At 36.3% G+C, this 27,804-nt stretch overlaps 1 protein-coding gene across 2 annotated transcripts in view; it reads right to left on the reverse strand.

Annotated features, from left to right (window-relative positions):
* LOC131127660 (transmembrane protein 132D) overlaps positions 1-27,804 on the reverse strand; it is a 171,986-nt gene that overhangs the window by 63,891 nt on the left and 80,291 nt on the right. For both annotated transcript variants that reach the window (XM_058069759.2, XM_058069760.2), the window contains one exon: positions 10,756-10,896. In XM_058069759.2, the coding sequence (XP_057925742.2) occupies positions 10,756-10,896 (141 nt within the window). The remainder of the gene's footprint in view (positions 1-10,755; positions 10,897-27,804) is intronic.

Here is a 27,804-nt window from a genome sequence, read left to right on the forward strand (position 1 = left end):
ATATAGATTTTTTTTACAGAATAAGAGAAAATAAGACATATAAGACATAACAAAAACTGTTTATGACCAGCTAAATACAGTTTTTGACATTATAAGAGCCATCAAGATACAAAATAACACCCTTATATTCTCTTTTACACTCCTATTACCGAATATAGTACACGTAATAAGAGAAAATAAGACATATAAGACATAACAAAAACTGTTTATGACCAGCTAAATACAGTTTTTAACAGAATAAAAGAAAATAAGATATATAAGACATAACAAAAACTGTTTATGACCAGCTAAATACAGTTTTTAACAGAATAAGAGAAATGAAGACATATAAGACATAACAAAAACTATTTATGACCAGCTAAATACAGTTTTTGACATTATTAGAGCAATCTACATACGAAATAACACCCTTATATTCCCTTTTACACTCCTATTACCCAATATAGTAGATATATATGAACAAAATAAGACATATAAGACATAACAAAAACTGTTTGACCAGCTAAATACTGTTTTTTACACAATAAGAGAAATTAAGACATATAAGACATAACAAAAACTATTTATGACCAGCTAAATAGAATTTTTTTTACAGAATAAGAGAAAATAAGACATATAAGACATAACAAAAACTGTTTATGACCAGCTAAATACAGTTTTTGACATTATAAGAGCCATCAAGATACAAACTAACACCCTTATATTCTCTTTTACACTCAATATAGTACATGTAATAAGAGAAAATAAGACATATAAATATTATAAATAAATAAATAAAATGATACAATATTACAAATATGAATGATATATTATTATGGGATAATCCGGCAGAAAACAGCACTTCCACAGTGAAGAAGTAATAATATAATGGTAATTAATAAATACAAATACAATAAATATAAAATGTAGAATTGACATGATACTATATCCCCATGAGCGATTGACAGATGGTTGCTTAGCAACAACCCTCCAAAGGTCGGCGTCAGAAATGTTTTGATTTTTTTTTTCTGATAAATATCTAACCATGCCGCTTCAGCGAGCTGTGTTTGTTTACGTCGGACTCGTACTCGCGCTTGTTCATCTCGCACGGGAGGGGTCACAGTCGGCGCACCTCTTTGTTTGCCCAGACGTGGGCCCTCGGCGCTCCGCTGTCAACCCAAACAAAACAGCGCCTCTGTTCCCATCTGATCGCCATGCATGGCGGCGCCTCGTCCTCCACGATGTTGCCTTGCACTTTTTTTACGGCTAGAGTCGTACCAGCGGGCAGGAAGGGGGCGGGACATAAGTGAAACGACAGACAGATGGCAAAACAAAAGAAAACACAGAAAAAAATGACAAATAGAAACAAAGAGGAAGCGCTTGTTAGCGCCTCGTTGGCCCGAATCAACGCGAGATGACACACCTGACTGATAATTAGTCTCGGGGGCTTTGGCGTCAAAGCGAGAACACGAGCACCACCTGCGTTTAGACGCAAAAGCAGGGCGGCGACGCCTCCGCACGTGTCCGAGCTAATGGGTGTCCTGGCACGCTAATCACGCCGTTAATCACGGCGCCGGGACCGAAGTCGATAGCGGTGCAAAAAGGCTAAAATGGGCCACATCAGTCATCGCGGTTCACTGGTGACCCGCATTGTCTGCTGGGAGGCGTTGTTGTTGTTTATATGACGGAAGTCATCTTTTCAGTGACGGCAGCACTCGTGCAGCCTCTTACTACGTACGCTCCATTGTAGAGAAGACACAATTATCTCACTTAAAGGTCGTTGAATTCATTCAAACTTGTCTTTTTTAATAAAAATATTATTATATTAATAATATTATAAGAAATTTAATTTTAATATATAATATAATATAATATAATATAATATAATATAATATAATATAATATAATATAATATAATATAATATAATATAATATAATATAATATAATATAATATAATATAATATAATATAATGATATATATTATTATAAACTATAATCTTATAATTTATAATATAAGAAAAAACATTAATCATTCAAAAATTAATGATAAATTATAAAAACTATTTTTAAAATATTATGATAGTCATGATTAATACAAAATTAAAATATTTTTTAAAAATACAAATACAAAATAAATGTTTATAACATTATAATATATAAAATGATCATAATCATGATTATAATAAAATAAAAAATAATAATAATAATAATAAATAGATGAATAAATAAAAATAAAAACAGCTTACAATCAACCATAAATAAAAAATAAGTACATTAAAAAAACGTAAATAATTCATAAATTAATGATAAATTATAAAAACTATTTTAAAAATATTCTAATAATCATGATTAATACAAAATAAAAAAAATACAAATACAAAAGAAATGTTTATAACATTATGATATGTAAAATGATAATAATCATGATTATAATAAAAAAAACAATAAAATAATAAAATAATAAAATAATAAAATAATAAAATAATAAAATAATAAAATAATAAAATAATAAAATAATAAAATAATAAAATAATAAAATAATAAAATAATAAAATAATAAAATTATGATAAAAGAAACAGGAAACGGGGTGACGTTTCGCTTCATAATCTCACAGGATGTGTTGAAATTCATCTTTCCTCTCAATAAAAGCCCCCCCCCCCCCCACCCCTCATGCTGGCAGCACTCGTGCATCCCCATGAAATTCCCCGAATCGTGCTCTGCTTCACAATGTCACAGCATGTGTTGAAATTCACCTCTCCCAAAAATGAATTGCAACTGTCAAGTGCCGGCAGCACTCGTGCACACTACCACCACCACGCTTGATGTTAGGCAAGAGACAATTAGTATCGAGATAACTGAGACGCAGGTACCGCCATCTGGTGGAGTTCGGGAAACAAAACTACATACGGAGGTTGCCTACAGCCACAGTTGTTGATGCCGGCACCAATTGCAAAGCATGTTGGGACATTTCGGTATAAGCATCAATAGCATTAGCCATCTTTCTGTGTGTGTTTGTGTGTGTGTGTGTGTGTGTGTGTGTGTGTTTGTGTGTGTGTTTGTGTGTGTGTGTGTGCATGCACAAGGTAATTAGGTAATCAACAGCTGCCAGAGAGACAGGAAGCGTCTTGTTAGGAAAGTGAAGCAGAGATGGAACTAGATAATGAGAAGAAGGAGAAGAAGGAGAAGAAGGAGGAGGTGGGGGAGGGGGGGTCACGTATAAACAGCAAGAAATGAGGTATAGAAAAAAAGGAAGAGGGTAAGGAGATGGAGGCAGTGATGAGAAGACGAGAGAAGAATGAGATATGAGGACAGGTGTTCTTGTCACTAAGACCATTTAAGCGTCACATTTTCCTGACAGCCATCTTTTAAGTCCAACAGGAAGCACATTTTTAGTGTAATGCCTCGAAAAATGATATATATTCATTAAAAAATCATATATATATTGTATGAAAATATACCATTATTCCCAACGTACACAAGAAACAGTCTGGAAAATCATTTTAGCCAAACGACTTCTCCTTTGTTGACTTTGTTGTACTTTGTGTGACTATTATTGGAGAGACTGTATGGTATCTGCAAAACATTATACTGCATATAAATGTGCATGTTATTTTTTCCTGGCAAAATAAATAAGGGGAAAAAACTATTAAAAATAGTATGTAGTCTTATAAATGCAGTTGAATTTTTTAAATACGAAAATATTTTTCTTCTTCAAATTACAAAAATGCTTCCTAAAAAAGGGGGGTTGTCATATATTCAGGTCAAAACATTATAGCATATATTAAAAATGTACAAGAAATACGATTTTCTATTTTTTTTTATTACTGAAAAATATTTTTAAAAATACAGTATAGTTTTATAAATGCAGTGGAATTTTTTTTGTAATAAGAAACTTTTCTTTTCAAATTATCATCATCAAGGCTATATATAGTGTATAGAAAATATTATAGTGAATATAAAAAAAATGAACAAAAACATTACCAATATAATTTTTTTTTCAAAAATATAGTTTTGTAAATGCAATGACAATTTTTTAAAATGTTTTTTCTAATCACCATTATCATTCAAGAGTCACGGAATACAAAATATTATAGCATAATTACACACACAAAAAAATCAACCAAAAACATAACTAATAGTATTTTTCTTTTGTATGTGTGTAATGAAAAAAACTATTTAAAATATGTTGGAGTTTTATAAATAGACTGGAATTTTTTGTATATATATTTTTTTCCAAACTGTCATCATCTAATCACCATTATCATTCAAGGGTCACGGAATGCAAAAATTATAGCATTATTACACACAAAAAAATCAACCAAAAAACATTACTAATAGTATTTTTCTTGTTTATGTATGTAATGAAAAAACAATTGAAAAATACGTTGGCGTTTTATAAATAGACTGGAATTTTTTGTATATATATATATTTTTTTCCCAAATTGTCATCATCTAATCACCATTATCATTCAAGGGTCACGGAATGCAAAAATTATAGCATAATTACACACACAAAATCAACCAAAAATCATTACTAATAGTATTTTTCTTGTTTATGTGTGTAATGAAAAAACAATTTAAAAATATTTTGGAGTTATAGAAATAGGCTGGAATTTTTTGTATATATATATTTTTTTCCAAATTGTCCGAAAATGGGCCGCACTTTGAACCCTGCTGACTCAAAGTAACCAGTCTCTTTTCTGCTGTTTTACCATCCTGTTCCCTTTCGGACCAGTTTTTTACGCCCCGTCCCGGGTGACCCTCAATACTTTTCTCGCTGTTTTGTTTAAACTCTCCCGTCAAGGACACCGCGAACTTCACTTTTTGATTAACGTGATGAAAAGAATCAATTAAAGAGCAGCCATGGGACCTCTTTAGCCAAGAGTGGCGACAACACGACAAAAAAAAAAAAAAAAAAAAAAACGAGGACAGCAAAGCGAGAGCGCTTGTGCGGCGTATCTCGTCTTTACACCTTGTTCGCCACTGGGGACGGGGAGTTAGCGCTAGCGCGTGGTGCTATGTGGGACATCTCCCGAGGATGGCGACTGGAACATGGCGGGTCCACGTAGGTCGCCTTAATTAGCCACACATGCCGCTACGCTAGCTCCCGCGGGTGTTTAACAGGGCGAGGAGACGTCGGGGTGAGGTAGTGAGGAATGGGCATTAGCGCGAGGGGAACAAGGCAGGGTTATTTAAAGCGTGGCCTACAAAGTACACTGTGTGTTTGTGTAATTACTTCATCCCGTGTGTGTGTGTGTGTGTGTGTGATGGAGTGTGCTCAGGTGGCCGAGGTCACTGCACACAACGACGGAATGATGCTAAGCTAGCAAACGTGAACCCAAGTACCCAAGTACTTACATGAATATTACAGTATTAATGTAAGCATATGTTCATTATTGTGTCTGAATGACAGCCGTTGGGCAGGTCGCTAGCTAGCTGAGCTACATAGCTGCAGTTCCACTCCGGTCCTGTGGGTAGCAGTAATGCTAGTAGTTGCTAGTCGTTGCTAAGTCGCTAAGGGTTCATAAAAAGAAGACGTTCCGTGGATGTATCACTGAAATGATACATAAAAACAAGTCCTGTTGAAGTATTTACTCCAGAGTAAGCAGTTTTTTTTAAGATTAAGATATTTGAGAACAGTGGAATGTTTTATCAGAGTTTTTCTTGTGGAAAACCGAAACCAAAGCACTGAAAAAGTGTAGGGTTAGCAGAAGCAAAAGCATTCGAGAGTTTTTTATTTAAATAAATGCGTTTTTTGTTTATTTTTTTATTAAGGCGTTGTTTTTGTTTATTTTTTTTAATAAATGTGTTTTTTTGTTTTTATAATAAATGCATTTTTTCCATAAATGGGTTTTTTTGTTTATTTTTTTAAATAAATGCGTTATTTTTGTTTATTTTTTAAATGCTTTTTTGTTGTTTATTTTATACATGCGTTTTTTCCATGAATGCGTTTTTTTTATAAATGCGTTGTTTTTGTTTATTTTTTAAAATAAATTTGTTTTTTTTTAATAAATGCATTTTTGTTTATTTTTTTAATAAAGGCGTTTTTGTTTATTTTTTTAATAAATGTGTTTTTTTGTTTTTATAATAAATGCGTTTTTTCCACAAATGAGTTATTTTTCCATAAATGGGTTTTTTTGTTTATTTTTTTAAATAAATGCGTTATTTTTGTTTATTTTTTAAATGCTTTTTTGTTGTTTATTTTATACATGCGTTTTTTCCATGAATGCGTTTTTTTTATAAATGCGTTGTTTTTGTTTATTTTTTTAAATAAATTTGTTTTTTTTAATAAATGCATTTTTGTTTATTTTTTTAATAAAGGCGTTTTTGTTTATTTTTTTAATAAATGTGTTTTTTGTTTTTATAATAAATGCGTTTTTTCCACAAATGAGTTATTTTTCCATAAATGGGTTTTTTTGTGTATTTTTTTAAATAAATGCGTTATTTTTGTTTATTTTTTAAATGCTTTTTTGTTGTTTATTTAATAAATGCGTTTTTTCCATAAATGCGTTTTTTTAATAAATGCGTTGTTTTTGTTTATTTTTTAAATAAATGTGTTGTTTTTGTTTATTTTTTTAAATAAATGCTTTTTTTAATAAATGCTTTTTTTTAATAAATGCGTTTTTTCCATAAATGCGTTTTTTTTCCATAAATGTTTTTTTTTGTTTTTTTTATAAATGCCTTGTTTCTGTTTATTTTTTAAATGAATGCGTTTGTTTTAATAAATGCGTTTTTTTTCCATAAATGCATTTTTTTGGTTTATTTTTTAAATAAATGCGTTGTTTTTGTTTATTTTTTAAAATAAATTTGTTTTTTTTTTAAATAAATGCATTTTTGTTTATTTTTTTAATAAATGTGTTTTTTTGTTTTTATAATAAATGCGTTTTTTCCACAAATGAGTTATTTTTCCATAAATGGGTTTTTTTGTTTATTTTTTTAAATAAATGCGTTATTTTTGTTTATTTTTTAAATGCTTTTTTGTTGTTTATTTAATAAATGCATTTTTTCCATAAATGCATTTTTTTTAATAAATGCGTTGTTTTTGTTTATTTTTTTAAATAAATGTGTTGTTTTTGTTTATTTTTTTAAATAAATGCTTTTTTTAATAAATGCTTTTTTTAATAAATGCGTTTTTTTCCATAAATGTTTTTTTTTGTTTTTTTTATAAATGCGTTGTTTCTGTTTATTTTTTAAATGAATGCGTTTGTTTTAATAAATGCGTTTTTTTTCCATAAATGCATTTTTTGGTTTATTTTTTAATAAATGCTTTGTTTTTGTTTATTTTTTAAATGAATAAGTTTTTTTAATAAATGCATTTTTTTTCCATAAATGCGTTTTTTTAGTTTATTTTTTAATAAATGCGTTGTTTTTGTTTATTTTTTAAAAAATTTGTTGTTTTAATAAATGCGTTATTTATTTTTTTAATAAATGCATTTTTTTGTTTGTTTGTTTTTGTAAATCGGATGCGGTCCAGCCTAACCCTAACCCAAGTTTGAGACCCCTGGTCTTTGCTAAGTCGCTAAGGTTCATAAAAAGAAGACGTTCCGTGGATGTATCACTGAAATGATACATAAAAACAAGTCCTGTTGAAGTATTTACTCCACAGTAAGCAGTTTTTAGGGTGACTTTTGATTGTGATTGAGGCAGAGACCAGCTGATGGACGTCAGCTGCAATGACAGGAAGTTGAATGATGCTCCCAGAAGTCTTGGCCGGGACATCAGGGTCCCATTAGGACCCGTCAAACTGTGGCTTGAGTCACAAAAGGTAAGAGAGTTCACAAAGTCTGAGATGGGAGCTTGAAAATGTTGGAATTTGACGTACTTTTTCATGAAATATAAATGCATGAAAATTACTAATTAGCTTAAATTTAAATGTGATCAAGCCTGAATACAATAAATTCATTAAAAATTGTATTTTTTTATAATATTATGATAAATTAAATAAATTCATTAAAAATAGTCTTTTTAATAATATTATGAGAAATTGAATTTGATCATAATCCATCATATAATGTATTGTGATAAAATGTATTATGTATATTATATATTTTTATTTACTACAATTCTATAATTTATAATATAAGAAAAAAAAATCAACCATCAAAAATAAATTAATGATAAATTATTTAAAAATATTTTTATACTATTATGATAATCATGATACAAATACAAAAATAAAATTAAAAAAATGCTTATATTCAAACATGAAAACACAAAATAAATGTTTATAACATTATGATATATAAAATGATAATAATCATGATTACAATAAAATTAAAAAAACAGCTTATAGTCAACCATGAATAAAAAAATATATATTATATATTATAAAAAATATATTTTTATAATTATGAATATAATAAAATATTATAATATTGGGATTTTTTTTCACTAAATATTTGAATGGCTTATTTTTCAGTACCAGTTAAATAGCTATATTTTCTTCTTCTATTTTGGAGCATGTGGCTAACAGCTGAGTAAACAGCGCCTCTGCTGGACGGGAGCAAGTAGTGCACTCCATTTCCCTGAGACGCAATTCACATTCAAACTACTGGCCTGTGATGACAAATTCTATACATAAATATTATTATATTATATTATATTATATTATATTATCAATAATTATATGATTAATATATATTATATATATATATAATATAATATATAATAAAATCAATTATCAATAATATTATATAATATCAAAATAAAAAAAAAATTCAGGCAAGAAAGCCATCCCAACAGTAAAATATGGTGGAGGTAGTGTGAAGGTCTGGGGCTGTTTTGCTTCTTCAGGACCTGGAAGTCTTGCTGTGATGAACAAAAGCTGAACTTTTTGGATAATCTGGCGTAAAAGTAAAGCCACTTTTCAGGAAAGAAAGCCATCCCAACAGTAAAATATGGTGGAGGTAGTGTGATGGTATTGTGTATTATATTATATTATATTGTATTATAATGGTAATTCATCAGTGGAATGGACCCCAGTGGGCTGGCCTAAAAAAGGTGAAATATATAGAAATGAAATCAATAGAGGTGTTCCCATGTAATGACAGTCATCATGTGTCGCTTCCATTCCAGCTCCCACGTTCCTGTCAGGCTGCATAAATATAAATGCAAAAACACCCACTTTCCTCATTTCATGCACACCTACACACACACACGCACACACACACACACACACAAAGGCAGCAGATCCTACGCATTGGCTCTAATTAGCGTATCAACTTAGCCGGCGCCCTACGTTACGTACCAACATTACATGGTGTCGGATTGCGGTATGGTGGTATCAGAGGATCCCTCCCGAGCAGGAATCAATGCGCGTGATTAATTGTCAGCGCCGCTAATCGTTCCCACGCTCATTCATAAGAATGTAAAAAAGAAAAGAAAAAGCCCAAGCGTAATATATCTCATTAGAGATTAATACCCATCAGCTCCCTTTTAATTAGCCAGCCCACACCAGCAAGCCTCTGATGTCGCCTTTATTGTCTCTACGTGTGTGTGTGTGTATGTGTGTGTGTGTATGTGTGTGTCAGCCTCACTCCTACGTCCTCATATTCAGCTCTCAGAATAATTCAGAAGGTAGCGACCGCACCAGTAAAAGGCTCTAGACCAGCGGTCTCAAACTGGCGGCCCGCGGGCCAAATTTGTTTCTGATGCTGTATGGTATCATGTACCCACAAATGCACACCGGACGCGATTGACGTGATTTTGCAAGTTACGACGTTGCTCCCAGATGTAACGATGCTAGGTCGCTAATTGGGTAAAAGGATAAAGTTTCATTAATGTTAACTGTTAATACTGTTTATTTGAATTATTCTAATTATATTATTTTCTTTATTATTTTATTTCTTTTATTATTTATTCTATTATTTTCTTTATTATTTTATTTCTTTTATTATTTATTCTATTATCTTCTTTATTTTTATTATTTTTTTTTCATCTTATTTTGTGTAGTAAATAAAAATTAAGAAAAATTGTGTCCATCCCATGGCCGAGGTCACCTCACACAACGATGGAATGATGCTAAGCTAGCGAGCGTGAACCCACACAAATAAATGTGTTTTTTGTTTTTTTTTAAAAATGCGTTTTTTTTTCCATAAATGTTTTTTTTGGTTTATTTTTTTAAATAAATGCATTGTTTTTGTTTATTTTTGTAATGCTTTTTTGTTGTTTTTTTTAATAAATGCATTGTTTTCCATAAATTTGTTTTTTTTATTTATTTTTTAAAACAAATGCATTGTTTTTGTTAATTTTTTTAAATAAATGCGTTTTTGTTTTTTTAATAAATGCTTTTTTCAATAAATGCGTTTTTTTGTTTATTTTTTTATAAATGCATTTTTTTTCCATAAATGCCTTTTTTTTTAAATAAATGCATTGTTTTTGTTTATTTTTTTAATGCTTTTTTTTGTTTTTTTAAATAAATGCGTTATTTTTTAAAATTTAAATAAATGCGTTTTTTTGTTTGTTTTTTTTAACCAGCTGCGGCCCAGCCTCACCCAGACCCGAGCTCCAGGGCCCCCGGGTAAATTGAGTATGAGACCCCTGGTCTAGACGAGGATTCCTGTTTTCAAAACCATGAGGAAACGGATTAACGTCCAGTGTTCCCCGTAAGTCCCCTGCCCCCTGAATTCGAACCCTCACCCTTAAAGTGTCAGATTAACGTTTCATCAGGTGGATGGAGAAGTGTGTTCTAGCGCCCCCTGAGGCGACCAGAGGCATTTTTGAACCGATATTTCCCGGGAAAATAGCACAGAATATGAGTCTTGATCCGTCCTACCTGTCAGCCGTGGAGGAGGACTTCCTCTGGCACACCACCGCCAACGAGCCGCCGCCGGGCGCCATTTCTTGTTTGATCTCCCACGCTACCAAGTCGCTGGGCTTCACCGCCAGGAAGCTGATGCCTGACTGGAACCACACCCTGCACACGGGGAATAAATAACGGGAGAATTAATCCCAACATTGGAAAATGACACAAATTCACGCAGCATCCACCCATTCCTCTGCTTATCCGGGTCCGGGTCACGGGGGCAGCAGTCTCAGTAGAAGTTAAAAATATGTTGGAGTTTTATAAATAGACTGGAATTTTTTGTATATATATTTTTTTCCAAATTGTCATCATCTAATCACCATTATCATTCAAGGGTCACGGAATACAAAATATTATAGCATAATTACACACACAAAAAAATCAACCAAAAACATAACTAATAGTATTTTTCTTTTGTATGTGTGTAATGAAAAAAAATATTTAAAAATATGTTGGAGTTTTATAAATAGACTGGAATTTTTTGTATATATATTTTTTTCCAAATTGTCATCATCTTATCACCATTATCATTCAAGGGTCACGGAATGCAAAAATTATAGCATTATTACACACAAAAAAATCAACCAAAAAACATTACTAATAGTATTTTTCTTGTTTATGTATGTAATGAAAAAACAATTTAAAAATACGTTGGCGTTTTATAAATAGACTGGAATTTTTTGTATATATATTTTTTTCCAAATTGTCATCATCTAATCACCATTATCATTCAAGGGTCACGGAATGCAAAAATTATAGCATTATTACGCACAAAAAAATCAAACAAAAAACATTACTAATAGTATTTTTCTTGTTTATGTATGTAATGAAAAAACAATTTAAAAATACGTTGGCGCTTTATAAATAGACTGGAATTTTTTGTATATATATATTTTTTTTTTCCCAAATTGTCATCATCTAATCACCATTATCATTCAAGGGTCACAGAATACAAAAATTATAGCATAATTACACACTTGACGGGGGGCAAGCATAAGGGTCCGGTGCATTGTGTGTTGGGTGGCAGTCAAGGACGGATGCCTGGGCGACATGGTCAAATCTGGTTCCTCGACATCCAAATCGGAATTTTGGTAAAAATTCCTAAATATGCAAATTAGATGAATACCACTGGACACTTTTTTTACCGTCACGTACTTTGTTAATAAAAAAGTCTTTCCCAAACTTTCCGACTTGTTTTTTTCCGTGGCGAACCCTTCCCTCGTCTTTATATTCATCTCCTCGCACCTCCGTGCTCCTCCACCGCCACTCTCGTCTTCATCATTCCCTCATTGCTCTCCGCTTCTATCCGTCATTTCATCCTCCTCATCATCATCATCTGTCTTTCAGACATCCACGGTACTTTTCCCGTCTCGGATTCCAGTGGCTTTTCTTCTATTTCTCACCTGGATGAGACCCTCCCTCTGCTCAGCCAACCGCACACACACACACACACACACACACACACACACACGTCTTTGCAACAATATTTCCTGGCAAACAATCAATACCCCCATAGACCGTAATCATAAAATATTTATTTTCTTTAATTTGAAACAACAGAAGACAAACATTGCCAGATGCCTTTGTATCCTTTGCCATTATTTCAGATGTTTATCATTTTCATCTCCTATCATGTCTTGCCAAATATGTCACTCACGTCCCTCATCGTATTCGTACGTACATTTACATATCTGTGTATAAACAATAAGGTATTCACACATTGTATTATGTCTTATATGTCTTATTTTCGCAGATTATGTCCACTATATTGAGTAGTAGGAGTGTACAAGTAACTATAGGGGTGTTATTTTATGTGTAGAGGGCTCTAATAATGTTAAAAACTGTATTTACGTAAGTCATAAACAGGTTTTCTATGCTCTAAAAAGTCTAATTAAAATAGTCAATTTATAAATATTTGTATATTATATTTATTTATTTTTATATATATTTATAAATAAGGAATAAATAGGGAATTGGGGACAATATTTATTTATTCATTTATTTTTTATTTTTTATTTTTTTATTTATTTATCAGGAATAAATAGGGAATCGGGGACAGGGAATAATTTCCCCATTGGAAATACCGGAAGTGTAAAGTACAAAAGTGCAGTCCGGTCCAAAAGTGCAGAAAAAAGTGACAAAATAATTTAAATAATAATTTTAGAATACAAATAATTACTCATTATTTTTGATTGTGGTTCAGATTTTATTACTAATTATTATTGGTATTAATTATTATTTAATTTACTATATTTATTATTTAAAAAAATGCAATGCTAAAAAAATATTTGGAGCACTTCTGGACTTGTTGATTTGTAATGAATTGTTTGAATAATTATGTAATAAAAAAATAATATAAGTAATGTCAGTCTGTGATTATAAAGGTCAATGATTGTCCCAAAGTGCAGAAAAAAGTGACAAAATAATTTTTATAATAATAATTTAATAATACAAATTATTATTCATTATTTTTGATTGTGTTCAGATTTTATTACTAATTATTATTGGTATTAATTATTATTTAATTTACTATATTTATTATTTTAAAAAATGCAATGCTGGACTTGTTGATTTGTAATGAATTGTTTGACAAAATAATTTAAATAATAATTTTATAATACAAATAATTATTCATTATTTTTGATTGTGGTTCAGATTTTATTGCTAATTATTATTGGTATTAATTATTATTTAATTTACTATATTTATTATTTAAAAAAAATGCAATGCTAAAAAAAATTTTTGGACATGTAAACAAATGTCATGTTTGTCACTCAGCTATAAAACAACAATCCCTAAAACGTCTGCATGGTTTATAAAGTGGGACTTAGGATTTGTGTTGGCTCATGAGGATCAATTCATTTTTCTTGGAAAAAAAAAGTTGACATAATTAATCAACTTCCAGCAGCTGGCAGCTTAGAACGTACGCCCACGCGGAACGCTTTGCTTTCAACCTTCCGCCTTTATTAGCCTTTAATGTATTAAACACCTCCGAGGTACAGGAAAGGCACAGATAATAACACGCTTGGCTATATTATTATAACATAATGGCTATATTCCACTACTTTTGGGGGTTTAGGGACCCCCTACAAAAGAGGGGGATTCTATGATGGATGAATTCTGTAATAGCAATCGATGTCAAAAAGGAAAACTGGGGATTATGGGCTGCAGAGATATGACAACAATGTTTACAATTTAGCATCTTTAGCACAACATGTGCTAACACGCTTCTTCCATGTGTACTACATGGAATCGTATGAACGTATTTTCCATGTGGTAGTCCTTCGCACGCTGGTGGGCAGAGCAAAAGTGCACGTGTGCAGGCGAGCGTAGGCCCGAGTGCACAATGGCTACAGCGGCGACACGTGTTTGAAACAGGACGCTTGTCGTGTAATCTGCACACTCGGGTGTTTGGATACGGGAATCAGGCCTCGCAGGCGGAATCAAGAGCGCCCACGTCCGCTTCCCGGCACACACGGGATTAGAAGGAGCATATATCTGGGCGAACAAAGACGTGCACAATGGCGGTGGGCCGTTGGCTGCCGTCGCCGCTCCCAGCGAGTCCTCCGGTTTCAGGCTTTTTTTTTTTTTTTTTTTAGGGCAAAGGGACTGAAATAGGACTTTGACTTTCAAATGAAATCAGAATGAAGGAGAATAAGCCGTAATTAAGAGTGCAAACGCTGGAGTTTGGTGAGGAAAGATGCTTTTTATCGTTAGGCCTTACTGATAATCCCAGGAAAGACAGATTCAAACCGAGTTGCGTTAAAGGGAGCTTCACATTATTAATCGTTTTTGTCACAACAAATATATATTATATACAGCAGGGGTTCCCACACTTTACCAACTCAGGGACCACTTGAAAATATAAAAAATGTCCGCCGCCCACCATTGTCCTATAAACAGTACATAGACGAAATGCTGTCTTCTCAGAGCACTAACTATTATATAGTAATAATAATAATTATCATCATGAATAACATACAATTATTTATATATATATAATTATTATATTATTATATATTTTATTATGATATTATTATTATATTATATATAAATTTTAATTATTATTATAATAATATAAAATAATTACAGTATTATAATAATTATCTTAATAATATAATAATTTTATTTATTTATTTTTTAAATTAAATGTCATTAATAATAATATTATTATTACTATAATTAATAATAATTATTATTAACTATTATTAATATTAATATAATATAATAATATGTATATAATGTAATAATATATAATTGTTATCATATTGTAATATAATATAATAATAATAATAATGACTATTAATTATTATTATTATTATTAATACAATTATTTTTTGATTATTTATTATTTAATTATATAAATTTATTATTTTTTATTGAATTATTATAATTATCAAATAATATAATAATAATAATAATTACTATTATTATATTATAATATATATATAAATAATTATTATAATTATTATTATCATAATAATAATAGTTATTATTATTAATAATAACAACAACAACAATAATAATAATAATAATAATAATAATAATAACAATAACAATAACAATAACAATAATAATTTGTATTATTATTATTATTATATATATAATTACTAATATATAATATATATAATTACTAATTACTATAATAATATAATTACTATTATTATATTATAATATATATCAAATTACTATTATTATTATTATTATTATTATATTTGCAGAAGAAAAACAAGTTACAACTTTTTGGGGGTTTAGTGACCCCCAGAAGGAGGGCATTGACTCAGTATTGGATAATAGAGTTCTTTGAAAAATTCCCTAATCCACACACTTTAGAAAAGGAAGTATTTGATTGGATGTCAACTATTAATTTCTTTGTTTTTTGTGTGTTTCTGTTAGTAGTTATTATTATTATTATTATCATTATTATTATTATCATTATTATTGTTAGTAGTAGTATCAGGTTATTGCGGCACGACAAACGTGACCTGGAAGCTGCTATCACACAGATGCTTCCCGTTATGATATGGTAGCTGACCACCTTGATTCCCGACGCTCGCTCGTTTATCAGCGCTAATTAGCCAAGCTAATCTGCCCATTAGGCTCCGTCAGAACATTAGCTCGGCTGTTATGACTGACTAATGGGCCGTCCACTACAGTCCAGCAGTTCCACTTTGTTTGTTTTCCGTCTCGTCTTGTACTTCGTTGGTGCACCAACGTGGACGTGAGCTTGGAACATGGCGGGCTTTTGGACCTTTGATGTTTAGAAACGCGTTAACAAGACTGGTTACTTGTCTTGACGACATGTTTACATGCATGAAATTCTAATCCTATAGATCTATTTTCTCTTCTCTCGCGGGCATTGAGTCTTTTAGCGCCGTCTTTGTTCTCCATTGTGTCCCACATGGCGTGCAAAGGAACATGCAGATGGCTCGAGTCCACGTGTACGTATGTGAAGTTCCACCAAACATGACATCACGCAGCCAGATTTGGCTGCGTTCAAGTCCCACGTACCGTTACCTCCCAGTTTGTCCTGTTTTTCCTCATTATTCCGACTCTGCACTCCCCCCGTCTGCCCCCTCCAATTAGCGTGATTAGTGTTTATTGTGGAGTCGGCCTGTTCATTAAAGTAAGTAGCCATCTTGTGATTAGCTAGGCTGGAATCCTCGCGGAAGGACGCTCCGTGGAACATGATCCGGACGCTGGGAAGCTACACCCAAGAAGTCATCAGGAAGTACCATCAATCCCGCACCGTCGTTCATTTAAATGAGCGCCTAATGTGACTGCTCCGATTGCGGCTTGCTAGCTGATAAGCGGCCGCCATTGCTAAACAATCACAAGGATGGATCATGTCGACATCATCGACGCCGTCAGAACGTTTTTGTTCGAGCCCTCGCATTTCAGCTAGCATTGTGTCTTAGCTACAGTTAAACAGTCTATCATGCGGCGTCATAAACTAGCCGCCCATCAAACACATTCTGTTTATAGATTCAGGCCTTAAATTGTCAACAAAGCTGCTGTGGGTGCAAGAGTGCTGCCGGTACAGAGCTGCGGTTCATTGAGGGAAAAGATGAATTCCAAAAAAAACCTGTGACATTGTGAAGCAGATTTTAATTCTATGTTTATTTCTGAGTTTAATAAAGTTATTTTTATTAAAGCTGCTGGGGGTGCAAGAGTGCTGCCGGTACAGAGCTGCGGTTCATTGAGGGAAAAGATGAATTCCAAAAAAACCTGTGACATTGTGAAGCAGATTTTAATTCTATGTTTATTTTTGAGTTTAATAAAATTATTTTAATTAAAGCTGCTGGGGGTGCAAGAGTGCTGCCGGTACAGAGGTGCAATTTATTGAGAGAATAGATGAATTCCAACAAAACTGTGACATTGTGAAGCAGATTTTAATTCTATGTTTATTTTTGAGTTTAACAAAATTATTTTTATAACAGCTGCTGGGGGTGCAAGAGTGCTGCCAGTACAGAGGTGCAATTTATTGAGAGAATAGATGAATTCCAACAAAAACTGTGACACTGTGAAGCAGATTTTAATTCTATGTTTATTTCTGAGTTTAATAAAGTAATTTTAATTAAAGCTGCTGGGGGTGCAAGAGTGCTGCCGGTACAGAGGTGCAATTTATTGAGAGAATAGATGAATTCCAACAAAAACTGTGACATTGTGAAGCAGATTTTAATTTTATGTTTATTTTTGAGTTTATTAAAATTATTTTTATAAAAGCTGCTGGGGGTGCAAGAGTGCTGCCGGTACAGAGCTGCAGTTTATTGAGGGAAAAGATGAATTCCAAAAAAAACCTGTGACATTGTGAAGCAGATTTTAATTCTATGTTTATTTCTGAGTTTAATAAAGTTATTTTTATTAAAGCTGCTGGGGGTGCAAGAGTGCTGCTGGTACGAAGCTGCAGTTTATTGAGGGAAAAAATGAATTCCAACAAAAACTGTGACACTGTGAAGCAGATTTTAATTCTATGTTTATTTCTGAGTTTAATAAAGTTATTTTAATTAAAGCTACTGGGGGTGCAAGAGTGCTGCCGGTACAGAGCTGCAGCTTATTGAGGGAAAAGATGAATTCCAACAAAAACTGTGACATTGTGAAGCAGATTTTAATTCTATATTTACTTTTGAGTTTAATAAAATTATTTTAATTAAAGCTGCTGGGGGTGCAAGAGTGCTGCCGGTACGGAGCTGCAGTTTATTGAGGGAAAAAATGAATTCCAACAAAAACTGTGACACTGTGAAGCAGATTTTAATTCTATGTTTATTTTTGAGTTTAATAAAATTATTTTAGTCTTTAATAAATAAAATATTAAAATAAAAATAAAATAAAATAAAATAAAATAAAATAAAATAAAATAAAATAAAATAAAATAAAATAAAATAAAATAAAATAAAATAAAATAAAGAATATTTGGGTCTTTTGTCAACATAATTGTGTCTTGCCTACAGTCAAATGTGGTGGCGGTGGTATGCACGAGTGCTGCCAACACCGGGTGCCTCAGGTCATTAAGTGGCATTGTCAAGCAAAGCATAATTTCCCATGATGCCCTTGGGAAAATGGTGAACATATCTTGCCGTTGATAGGCACCAGCTTCGCAGCTGGAGCATTGGCTCTTTAAAAGCGCACGAATGGCTCCAAAACGGCAATTCTCCCTCTTTTAGAGGTTTGCAAGTTTTTTTTTTTTTTACAAATCAAAAGAACAGCCGGCTATTTTGTCTGATTTTTGTCTGACATCCCCGTTGGTCCTCATCTTCCCTGGGAAAAGGCGCCCAGCGTGGATCACGTTGCGTCGCTCAGCAGGAAGAGAATCACGCTGTCCTATTAACTAATCAACTGCCACAAAACGCCACGCCTGGCCGCTGAGACGACAAAACAGGGTTTTGATCTTGCGGAGAAACCCTGATACAGTGCAGCCACTGTGTGTGTTGCTATTAGGCAGAGATTACAGCAGAAGAAGCGCACGGTGAAGGACGAGCAGCTCGTAATGAGTACTCCAGTGGAGAGTGATAAGAGGAGCGCCTGCATAATGAGCCATCCAGCATGGAGGGACATGGACTGGTCTCCTCCAGGGTGAGATGAGAGAGACGACAACGGGCAGGAAGGCTTTTGTAGCATCACTGCACACACACACACTCACCTACAGGGGGCGACAAACTTGGTCGTGCAACAAGCAGATGCACTCGTGCTGGCAGCACTCGTGCAGCCCTGGACTGTGCTTGACTATATCAAATTATTTCACCCCCCAAAAAACAGTAAAGGTCTACTTTGATTTTCCTTCAATGAACCACAGCTTCCCCAGTGTTGTCAGCACTCATGCAGCCCCAGAATATCATGAAACGCAAGAGAGTGTCCTACTGCACATTCAAATTCATTTTTCCCCTTCATTAACCGTAGCTTCCCCAGGGCTGGCAGCACTCGTGCAGCCCTGGACCAAGCTTGACTGTAGACAAGACAATTATTTCCCCTTAATAAACTGCAGATGTACTCATGCTGACAGCACTCGTGCAGCCCTGCGCCGAGCTTGACTGTAGACAAGACAATTATTTCACCCCCAAAAAAACCCAGTAAAAGTCTACTTCGATTTTCCTTCAATGAACAACAGTTTCCCCAGTGTTGTCAGCACTCATGCAGCCCCAGACTATCGTGAAACGCAAGAGAGTGTCCTACTGCACATTCAAATTCATCTTCCCCCTTCATTAACCGTAGCTTCCCCAGGGCTGACAGCACTCGTGCAGCCCTGGACCAAGCTTGACTGTAGACAAGACAATTATTTCCCCTTAATAAACTGCAGATGTACTCATGCTGACAGCACTCGTACAGCACTGAACCGTGCTTGACTGTAGACAAGACAATTATTTCACCCAAAAAAAACAGTAAAGGTCTACTTTGATTTTCCTTCAATGAACCACAGCTTCCCCGGTGTTGTCAGCACTCATGCAGCCCCAGACTATCATGAAACGCAAGAAAATGTCCTACTGCACATTCAAATTCATCTTTCCTCTCCATTAACCGTAGCTCCCCCAGGGCTGGCAGCACTCGTGCAGCCCTGGACCAAGCTTGACTGTAGACAAGACAATTATTTCCCCTTAATAAACTGCAGATGTACTCATGCTGGCAGCACTCGTACAGCACTGAACCGTGCTTGACTGTAGACAAGACAATTATTTCACCCAAAAAAAACAGTAAAGGTCTACTTTGATTTTCCTTCAATGAACCACAGCTTCCCCGGTGTTGTCAGCACTCATGCAGCCCCAGACTATCATGAAATGCAAGAAAATGTCCTACTGCACATTCAAATTCATCTTTCCCCTCCATTAACCGTAGCTCCCCCAGGGCTGGCAGCACTCGTGCAGCCCTGGACCAAGCTTGACTGTAGACAAGACAATTATTTCCCCTTAATAAACTGCAGATGTACTCATGCTGACAGCACTCGTACAGCACTGAACCGTGCTTGACTGTAGACAAGACAATTATTTCACCCAAAACAAACAGTAAAGGTCTACTTTGATTTTCCTTCAATGAACCACAGCTTCCCCGGTGTTGTCAGCACTCATGCAGCCCCAGAATATCGTGAAACGCAAGAGAGTGTCCTACTGCACATTCAAATTCATCTTCCCCCTTCATTAACCGTAGCTTCCCCAGGGCTGGCAGCACTCGTGCAGCCCTGCGCCGAGCTTGACTGTAGACAAGACAATTATTTCACCCCCCAAAACACCCAGTAAAGGTCTACTTTGATTTTTCTTCAATGAACCATAGCTTCCCCAGTGCTGTCAGCACTCATGCAGCCCCAGACTATCATGAAACGCAAGAGATAAAAATGGCTGGGGGATGACGCTCAGTGTGTTCTATTGCACATTCAAATTCATCTTTCCCCTTCATTAACCGTAGCTTCACCAGGGCTGGCAGCACTCGTGCAGCCCTGGACTGAGGTTGACTATAGACAAGACAATAATTTCATAATTGTACATAATGTCACAGTACATGTTGGAATTCCTCTTTACCTTCAATGAACCACAGCTTCCCCAGTGCTGTCAGCGCTCATGCAGCCCCAGACCATCATGAAACGCAAGAGAGTGTCCTACTGCACATTCAAATTCATCTTTCACCTTGATAAACCGTAGCTTCCCCAGAGCTGGCAGTACTCGTGCAGCCCTGGACCCAGCTTGACTGTAGACAAGACAATTATTTCACCCAAAAAAACCCAGTAAAGTCTACTTTGATTTTCCTTCAATGAACCACAGCTTCCCCAGTGCTGTCAGCGCTCATGCAGCCCCAGACCATGACACTACAACCACCGGGGTGATACTCTGCTTCACACTGTCAGGCCGTGACTGTGGAATTTATCTTTTTCCTCAATGAACCGCAGCTTCCCAAGAGCTGTCAGCACTCGTGCGGCCTCAAACCATGACACTACAACCACCGTGTTTGACTGGATATACTTATCTTGCTACTCGCTTGTTGTGTGTTGGTTCATTTTCAGTGGTCTACAAGCTGTACACTGACTACTCTAAAGTATATCCAAGTTGACTTTTTTTATCAAGTTGAGTTTTCCTTGTTGGTTTTCCAGGCTTCAAGGACAAATTCAAGGACTATTTGTTTTGGTTAGAGCAAGAACCCTATTGATTACCAGGGTTGCCCAGCACCAGATGATACACACGGAGCTGCTCCACTGCAGAAGATGCTGGTGGAGAACACCATCATGAAAGTCACTCCTTTGTCCGCCCGTCAGCTTCCCGTCTCATCCGTCCGTCTTTGTCCCTCATCGGGATGTGAGCGAGCGGCGGCGATGATTTTTGTGACAGTCGCCGCCGTTACATAAGAGCGCTGCAGCGGGAGGGAAGGAGGTAAGGGGGAGGAAGCAGACGAGAGGGACCCTGAGCGGGATGGGAAGGAGGCGTGAGGAGGGATGAGAGGAGCGAGTAGGTGTTGTTGAAAGGACAGACTTGTTACGCCAGAGGATTCTCACAGCGAGACGGGACGCCACGGAGAGGACGCGCACCTTCCAGGAGGAGGAACGTTGCATATCAAAGCATTCCACGACTGGGAAAGGGTGGTGGAGTAGAACTCCATCAATACATCCATTTTCTATGTTGCGGCCATGCTGGAGCCTATCCCAGCTGTCTTCAGGCGGCTATACATTTCTAGTAGCGCTTTGCTAGTCGGACAAAATACAGCAAATATAATTTGACGATGTTTTCCATGACGTATTGTTGCCATCTTAAAATATGCATTTCCAGGTAAATAATGCAATTAATCATTTGACGCCAAACTGCTGAAAGTAAACATCTGCTGGTGAGTCATTGAGGCGGCAGGGGGCCGAGGGGGGCGGAGCTGTTATCACGCCGCAGCACCTGGACCGGCTGACGGACAGGCGACGGGACAGCGGCGTCTGTCAAACACAATCGCACGCGTGCAGTACGCGCACACGCGGTGCGTGAAGTCTATTTGTTCATCCGACGCTGGGTGGATCTTAAAGGTCACGGCGGTCGTCCCGTCATCTCCTTTTGTCCCTTCATTCGTTCCGCTGTCAGTCGACGCCCACTCCCTCTTAGCCGGGATGGCTTCCTTTTTAGGTGGCGTCACGCGAGCCCGACATTCGCGTGTCTTCATCCTGGCCACAGAAGTAGCCATCAGGTATGATGTGAGACGCTTGATGAGCGCCTGTTCAATTCTATCTTGTCAAGGGACAATACTATTATTATATATATACACAACAGATACTTTAGAGTAGTCTGTGTACGGCTTTCATAGCAGTATAGATTTCATACTCACTGAAAATGAGTCAAAAAAATGAGTCAAATGAGAAAATGAGTCACTGAAGAGTTGTGGTTCTATGAAGGGAAACATGAATTTCAAGTGAGTCGAGAAATAGTGTCTTCCTTACAGTCAAGAATGGTGCATGAGTGCTGCTGCCAGCATGCGGGAGCTGCGGTTTAGTGACAGAAACACAAGTTGTAATAAGTGAGTAGCAAGATAGTTGTCTTGCCCTCAGTCTAGCATCGTGCATGAGTGCTGTCAGCACACGGGAGCTGCGGTTCAGTGAGGGAAACATGATATTCCACACAAGTGAGTCGAGAAATAGTGTCTTCCTTACAGTTAAGACTGGTGCATGAGTGCTGCCAGCATGCGGGAGTTGGGGTTCAGTGACAGAAACACAAGTTCTAATAAGTGAGTAGCAAGATAGTTGTCTTGCCTTCAGTCAAGCATGGTGCATGAGTGCTGCTAGAACTGGGGAGCTGAGATTCATTGATGGAAACATGAATTTCCACACTAGTGAGTCAAGACATGGTGTCTATCTTACAGTCAAGAATGATGCATGAGTGCTGCCAGCACCCGGGAGCTGCGGTTCAGTGACAGAAACACAAGTTCTAATAAGTGAGTAGCAAGATAGTTGTCTTGCCTTCAGTCAAGCATGGTGCATGAGTGCTGCTAGAACTGGGGAGCTGAGATTCATTGATGGAACCATGAATTTCCACACTAGTGAGTCAAGAAATAGTGTCTATCTTACAGTCAAGAATGATGCATGAGTGCTGCCAGCACCCGGGAGCTGCGGTTCAGTGACAGAAACACAAGTTCTCATCAGTGGGTAGCAAGATAGTTGTCTTGCCTTCAGTCAAGCGTGGTGCATGAGTGCTACCAGAACTGGGGAGCTGAGATTCATTGAGGGAAACATGAATTTCCACACTAGTGAGTCAAGAAACAGTGTCTTCCCTACAGTCAAGAATGGTGCATGAGTGCCGCTAGCATGTGGGAGCTGCGGTTCAGTGATGGAAACACGAGTTCTAATAAGTGTGTAACAAGATAGTTGTCTTGCCTTCAGTCAAGAATGGTGCCTGAGTGCTGCCAGCACGTGGGAGCTGCGGTTCAGTGATGGAAACACGAGTTCTAATTAGTGAGTTGCAAGATAGTTGTCTTGCCTTCAGTCAGGAACGGTGCATGAGTGCCGCCAGCACGCGGGAACTGACGGTTCAGTGAGGGAAACATGAATTTCCACATAAGTGAGTCGAGAAATAGTGTCTATCTTACAGTTAAAAATGGTGCATGAGTGCTGCCAGCATGCGGGAGCTGCGGTTAAGTGACGTAAACATGAATTAATGAACCAAAACAAGCTATTAGGCTTGAGTGCTGACTGCTGCTGGTGCTAGTGAGCTGCGGTTGAGTGAGGGAGACACACATTCCAACCCAAGTAGCTGAATAATTGCTTTGCCTCCAGTCGAGCATGAGTGCTGCCAGAACTGTGGAGCTGCAGTTCAGTGAGGGAATAGTGGGGGGAACACTAGGCACGGTGTTGTGATGCACGATCAAGCATTTTTCAGTGTTTTCTGCAGCATTCATGCATGCGGACATTGTCTCATATCATCTCCACGGTCACTCGTGCACGTGCGCGCTGAACGGGAGTCTTCATGAGGAGCAGGACTGTTGCCACCTGCCACGCGGGGGATGTGCGTGCGCATAAGCAAGTTTCAAGTGTTATTGAAAAGCGGGGAGGAAATGAGAGGGATTTGGAAATGTTCCGGGTTTTTTTTCCTTAAAGTGCGGCTCGGCTTTAAAAAAAAAACAAAAACAAAAAAAAGCAGCAACGACAGTAATGGAACCCTGGTGTGTTGCATCTTTTACACAGCAGGCGATTGTGTTAACCTTTGGGTTCCACTCTAGATTAGCCGCGTTTCATTAGCATACTAGCGTTTCCACACGCATCATGTGACTTCTAGTGTTTATTATTTTTAATTCACTCAAGTAAATCTAAAAATCACATTCTCGACAGGCTTCGCTACACATCTATATATACACCATATCATCATCAAAACAGTAATATGTGTCCCCAGAGTCCAGGCTTCGCTACACGTCTTAAACACAAGCACGGAGCTGCGCCACGTATCTGTCATTTAACTGCATACGTGAGAGGCTAAATAGGCTAATATGAAATAGGCTAAGGTTTTTAGCAATTTAGCATCACATAGCTATGCTAGTGTGGCTAACGTGGCTAACCGCCCCTTCATATTATTGACATTATTGACAAGTGCAGAGGTCGTGGCGCTTTAAGGAGGAGTGGTCAACCACAGCTCATTAGCATTAAAGCTACAGACACACAAAATGGGATGTTTTTTTTTTTAGTGGGGCTTACAAAAAGCGCTTTTAGGCACACGTGACAGAGGCTAATGTGTTGCTAGCCTGTGGGCTGGGGGCGGGGCGGGTGGGTGGGTGGTTGGGGGGGGTGCTCCCCCGCCGTGCAAAGTGAATAGCTGCACCACATATTCGTCAATCATCTGCATATGTGAAAGGCTAAATAGACTAATACGAAATAGGCTAAGCTAACATGATGTTTTTAGCAATTTAGCATCACATAGCTATCTATGCTAGTGTGGCTAATGTTTGTGTCCTCCCTGACCCGCCCCTTCATATTACATTGTTGACATTATTGACAAGTGCAGAGGTCGTGGCGCTTTAAGGAGGAGTGGTCAACCACAGCTAATTAGCATTAAAGCTACAGACACGCAAAATGGGATGTTTTTTAGTGGGGCTTACAAAAAGCGCTTTTAGGCACACGTGACAGAGGCTGTTGTGTTGCTAGCCTGTGGGCTGGGGGAGGGGTGTGTGGGTGGTTGGGTGGGTGGTTGGGGGGGCTCCCCTGTCGTGCAGAGTGAATAGGAAGATGCACAAAAAGAGGAAAAAAAATGATCTCCTGAATTGCAACTGTTTTTTTTGTGCTTTTCTCGTGAATTAAAGCGGAAAGAAGGCCATTGTGAGGAAATGGAACAGGAAGAAAAATCCGTACAATGCCATCAGCGGATAAAGAGTCTACTTATAGAAGGACAGCGTGGTCACAGCACAGTGATGGAAATGAGCTTCAGACTCTTATTTTTTTTTTTTTTTGAGTTTCATACTGGAGGAGAAACGTTGTGTTCATGTGCTCATGAAACCAGAAGACAAACCTAAACACAATGCAGTCTATGTAGTAAGATTGGCGACCAGTGGAGGGTGTACCCATAATAAGGGCATGCACTATAGAAAATGGATGAATTTTTGGATTAAGTATTTAGACCAGGGGTGTCCAACAGGCCGTTTGCACCCAATAGCTGTGACACATTCTAAAAATATAATTTAAAAAAAAACAAAAAACAACTGCATCAGGAATAAAGTCAAAATACTAAGAAAAACTGTTGTAATATAATGAAAAAAACCCTAATTTTACAACAATAATGCTATTTTAATATCATAACATTTGCATAAATACAAAAAAACAAAACGACAAATAGAGTAAAATTTTTGGACAATTAGGTTGCAAAAGAAGTTCAAATATTACGAGGATAAATTCTAAATATGGGTCATAATAATAATAATAAAGTCATAATTATGAGAAGAACAAATATTTTGAAAATGCATCTAATTTTATGAAAATAAATGAGAAATTTAAAAAAATTCAAAATATGGGTACAAAGTCAAGGTGTCATTTTTGGAATATTTTGGTAATAAAATAATAAAAAAAAAAATAAAAATAAAAATAAAATAAAATAAAAGTAATAAATAATAAAACAAATGTATGAATATTATTTATATTGTAACTATTGCCATTATTAATTACATTTAAAAAATTAAGACGACAAAATGTGAAGTTAAAAAAAAAGACCAAAGACTGAAGTTCATATTAATAAAACACTTTTTCACCAATATCACAAATACAGTATCTAGAATATCCAACAAACTTAGGTATGAAAATATTAATAGTCGATCAATGCAAAATACCAACAATACAACCTCATGAGCAATTAGCTCCACTGTACAAGCAATTAAAAACAAACAAACGAATAATTATATTGAATTAATTATGAGTATTATTATGGAATTCAATAAAAAAATAAACAGAGTTGATACTCGCTACTACGCAGTACAAAGGTGGTGATGTAAACGAGCGTTTGGCGATTGCAGCATGTTGTCGTTTTCTTTCTTGAACTAAACCAAGTTCACTTCAAGCGGCTTTGAACACTTTTGTGCCGCTTTGCTGTTTAAAGAGGACTTAATCTCTCAGGGGAATTAAAAGCAAGCCGGGGTCCAAACCGTCAGAGCGCCACCGCACTCCAAACACTCTTGCATCACGCGCCGCGCATCTTCCGTAAAAAAAAAAAAAAAAAAAAAAAAAACCACAAAAGAAGCGGCGCCACGTGACGCCGGCGTTTTGCCGACAGAGGCAAAGTGCAGCGGCGGTTCAGCCAGTCAGCAGTAAATATGGACTCCAACAATGGGAACATCTGTAGCTGACGGAATAATCAAATATGTTGTCACCGAGCCAAGGAAGTAAAGAAAGCGAGAAGAAGGAGGACTATTCTTTGGGTCGACTCCACCAAGTAAAAAAACGTATCCCCCAAACTCCTTTTCTTAGCTCCTGGGGTAACTTAGAGGTAAGTGCTCAAACACACACTCACATGGGACGGTTCCCAGTGCAAAGCCAGGAGCGCCGAGTCTAAATGGAGCTCCTCTGTACTGCAACAAGCGGCCCGTCACACACAATGAGAAAAACAGCGGCTGGGATTTGCATATCAAGCGTGCCCGAAAAACAAGCACGCTCAAAGAGAGAGCGACGGGTTTCTCTGCGAGGAGGCGCACCAACGCTGGGGAGCGCCATGACGGATCCATTCAAGTTTCTTTTTTTGTGGTTTTGCCGTCGACGTGGACTTTGATCTGTGTGAAATGTGTATCGGGCGCGATTGTGTTAAATACTGAAACACGATGTGGGGACACAACATTGTGGAGCGGCCAAACGTGTCCGTTGGATGCTAAGTGCTAAAAGTCGCAGTTCGTTTGTTTAAAAAAATGTGACCTACAAATAAAGTGGACAGCGAGACGAGACCAAACCGTCTCTGTATCGATGTTACGTAAGATCATCACTCTGAACGCAACAGAGACAGACAAAAGATGAGAGAACCAAAGCGAGTATCAGAGGAAAAGAAGATAGAAACAAATGACACCTACCGATAAAGCGGACAGCGAGACAAGCCCAAACCGTTGCCGTCTCCATAA

The sequence above is a fragment of the Doryrhamphus excisus genome, linkage group LG3 (genome assembly GCF_037039965.1).
Source record: "Doryrhamphus excisus strain RoL-2023G ecotype Guam linkage group LG3, RoL_Dexc_Guam_v1.1, whole genome shotgun sequence".
Classification (NCBI taxonomy): Eukaryota; Metazoa; Chordata; class Actinopteri; order Syngnathiformes; family Syngnathidae; genus Doryrhamphus; species Doryrhamphus excisus.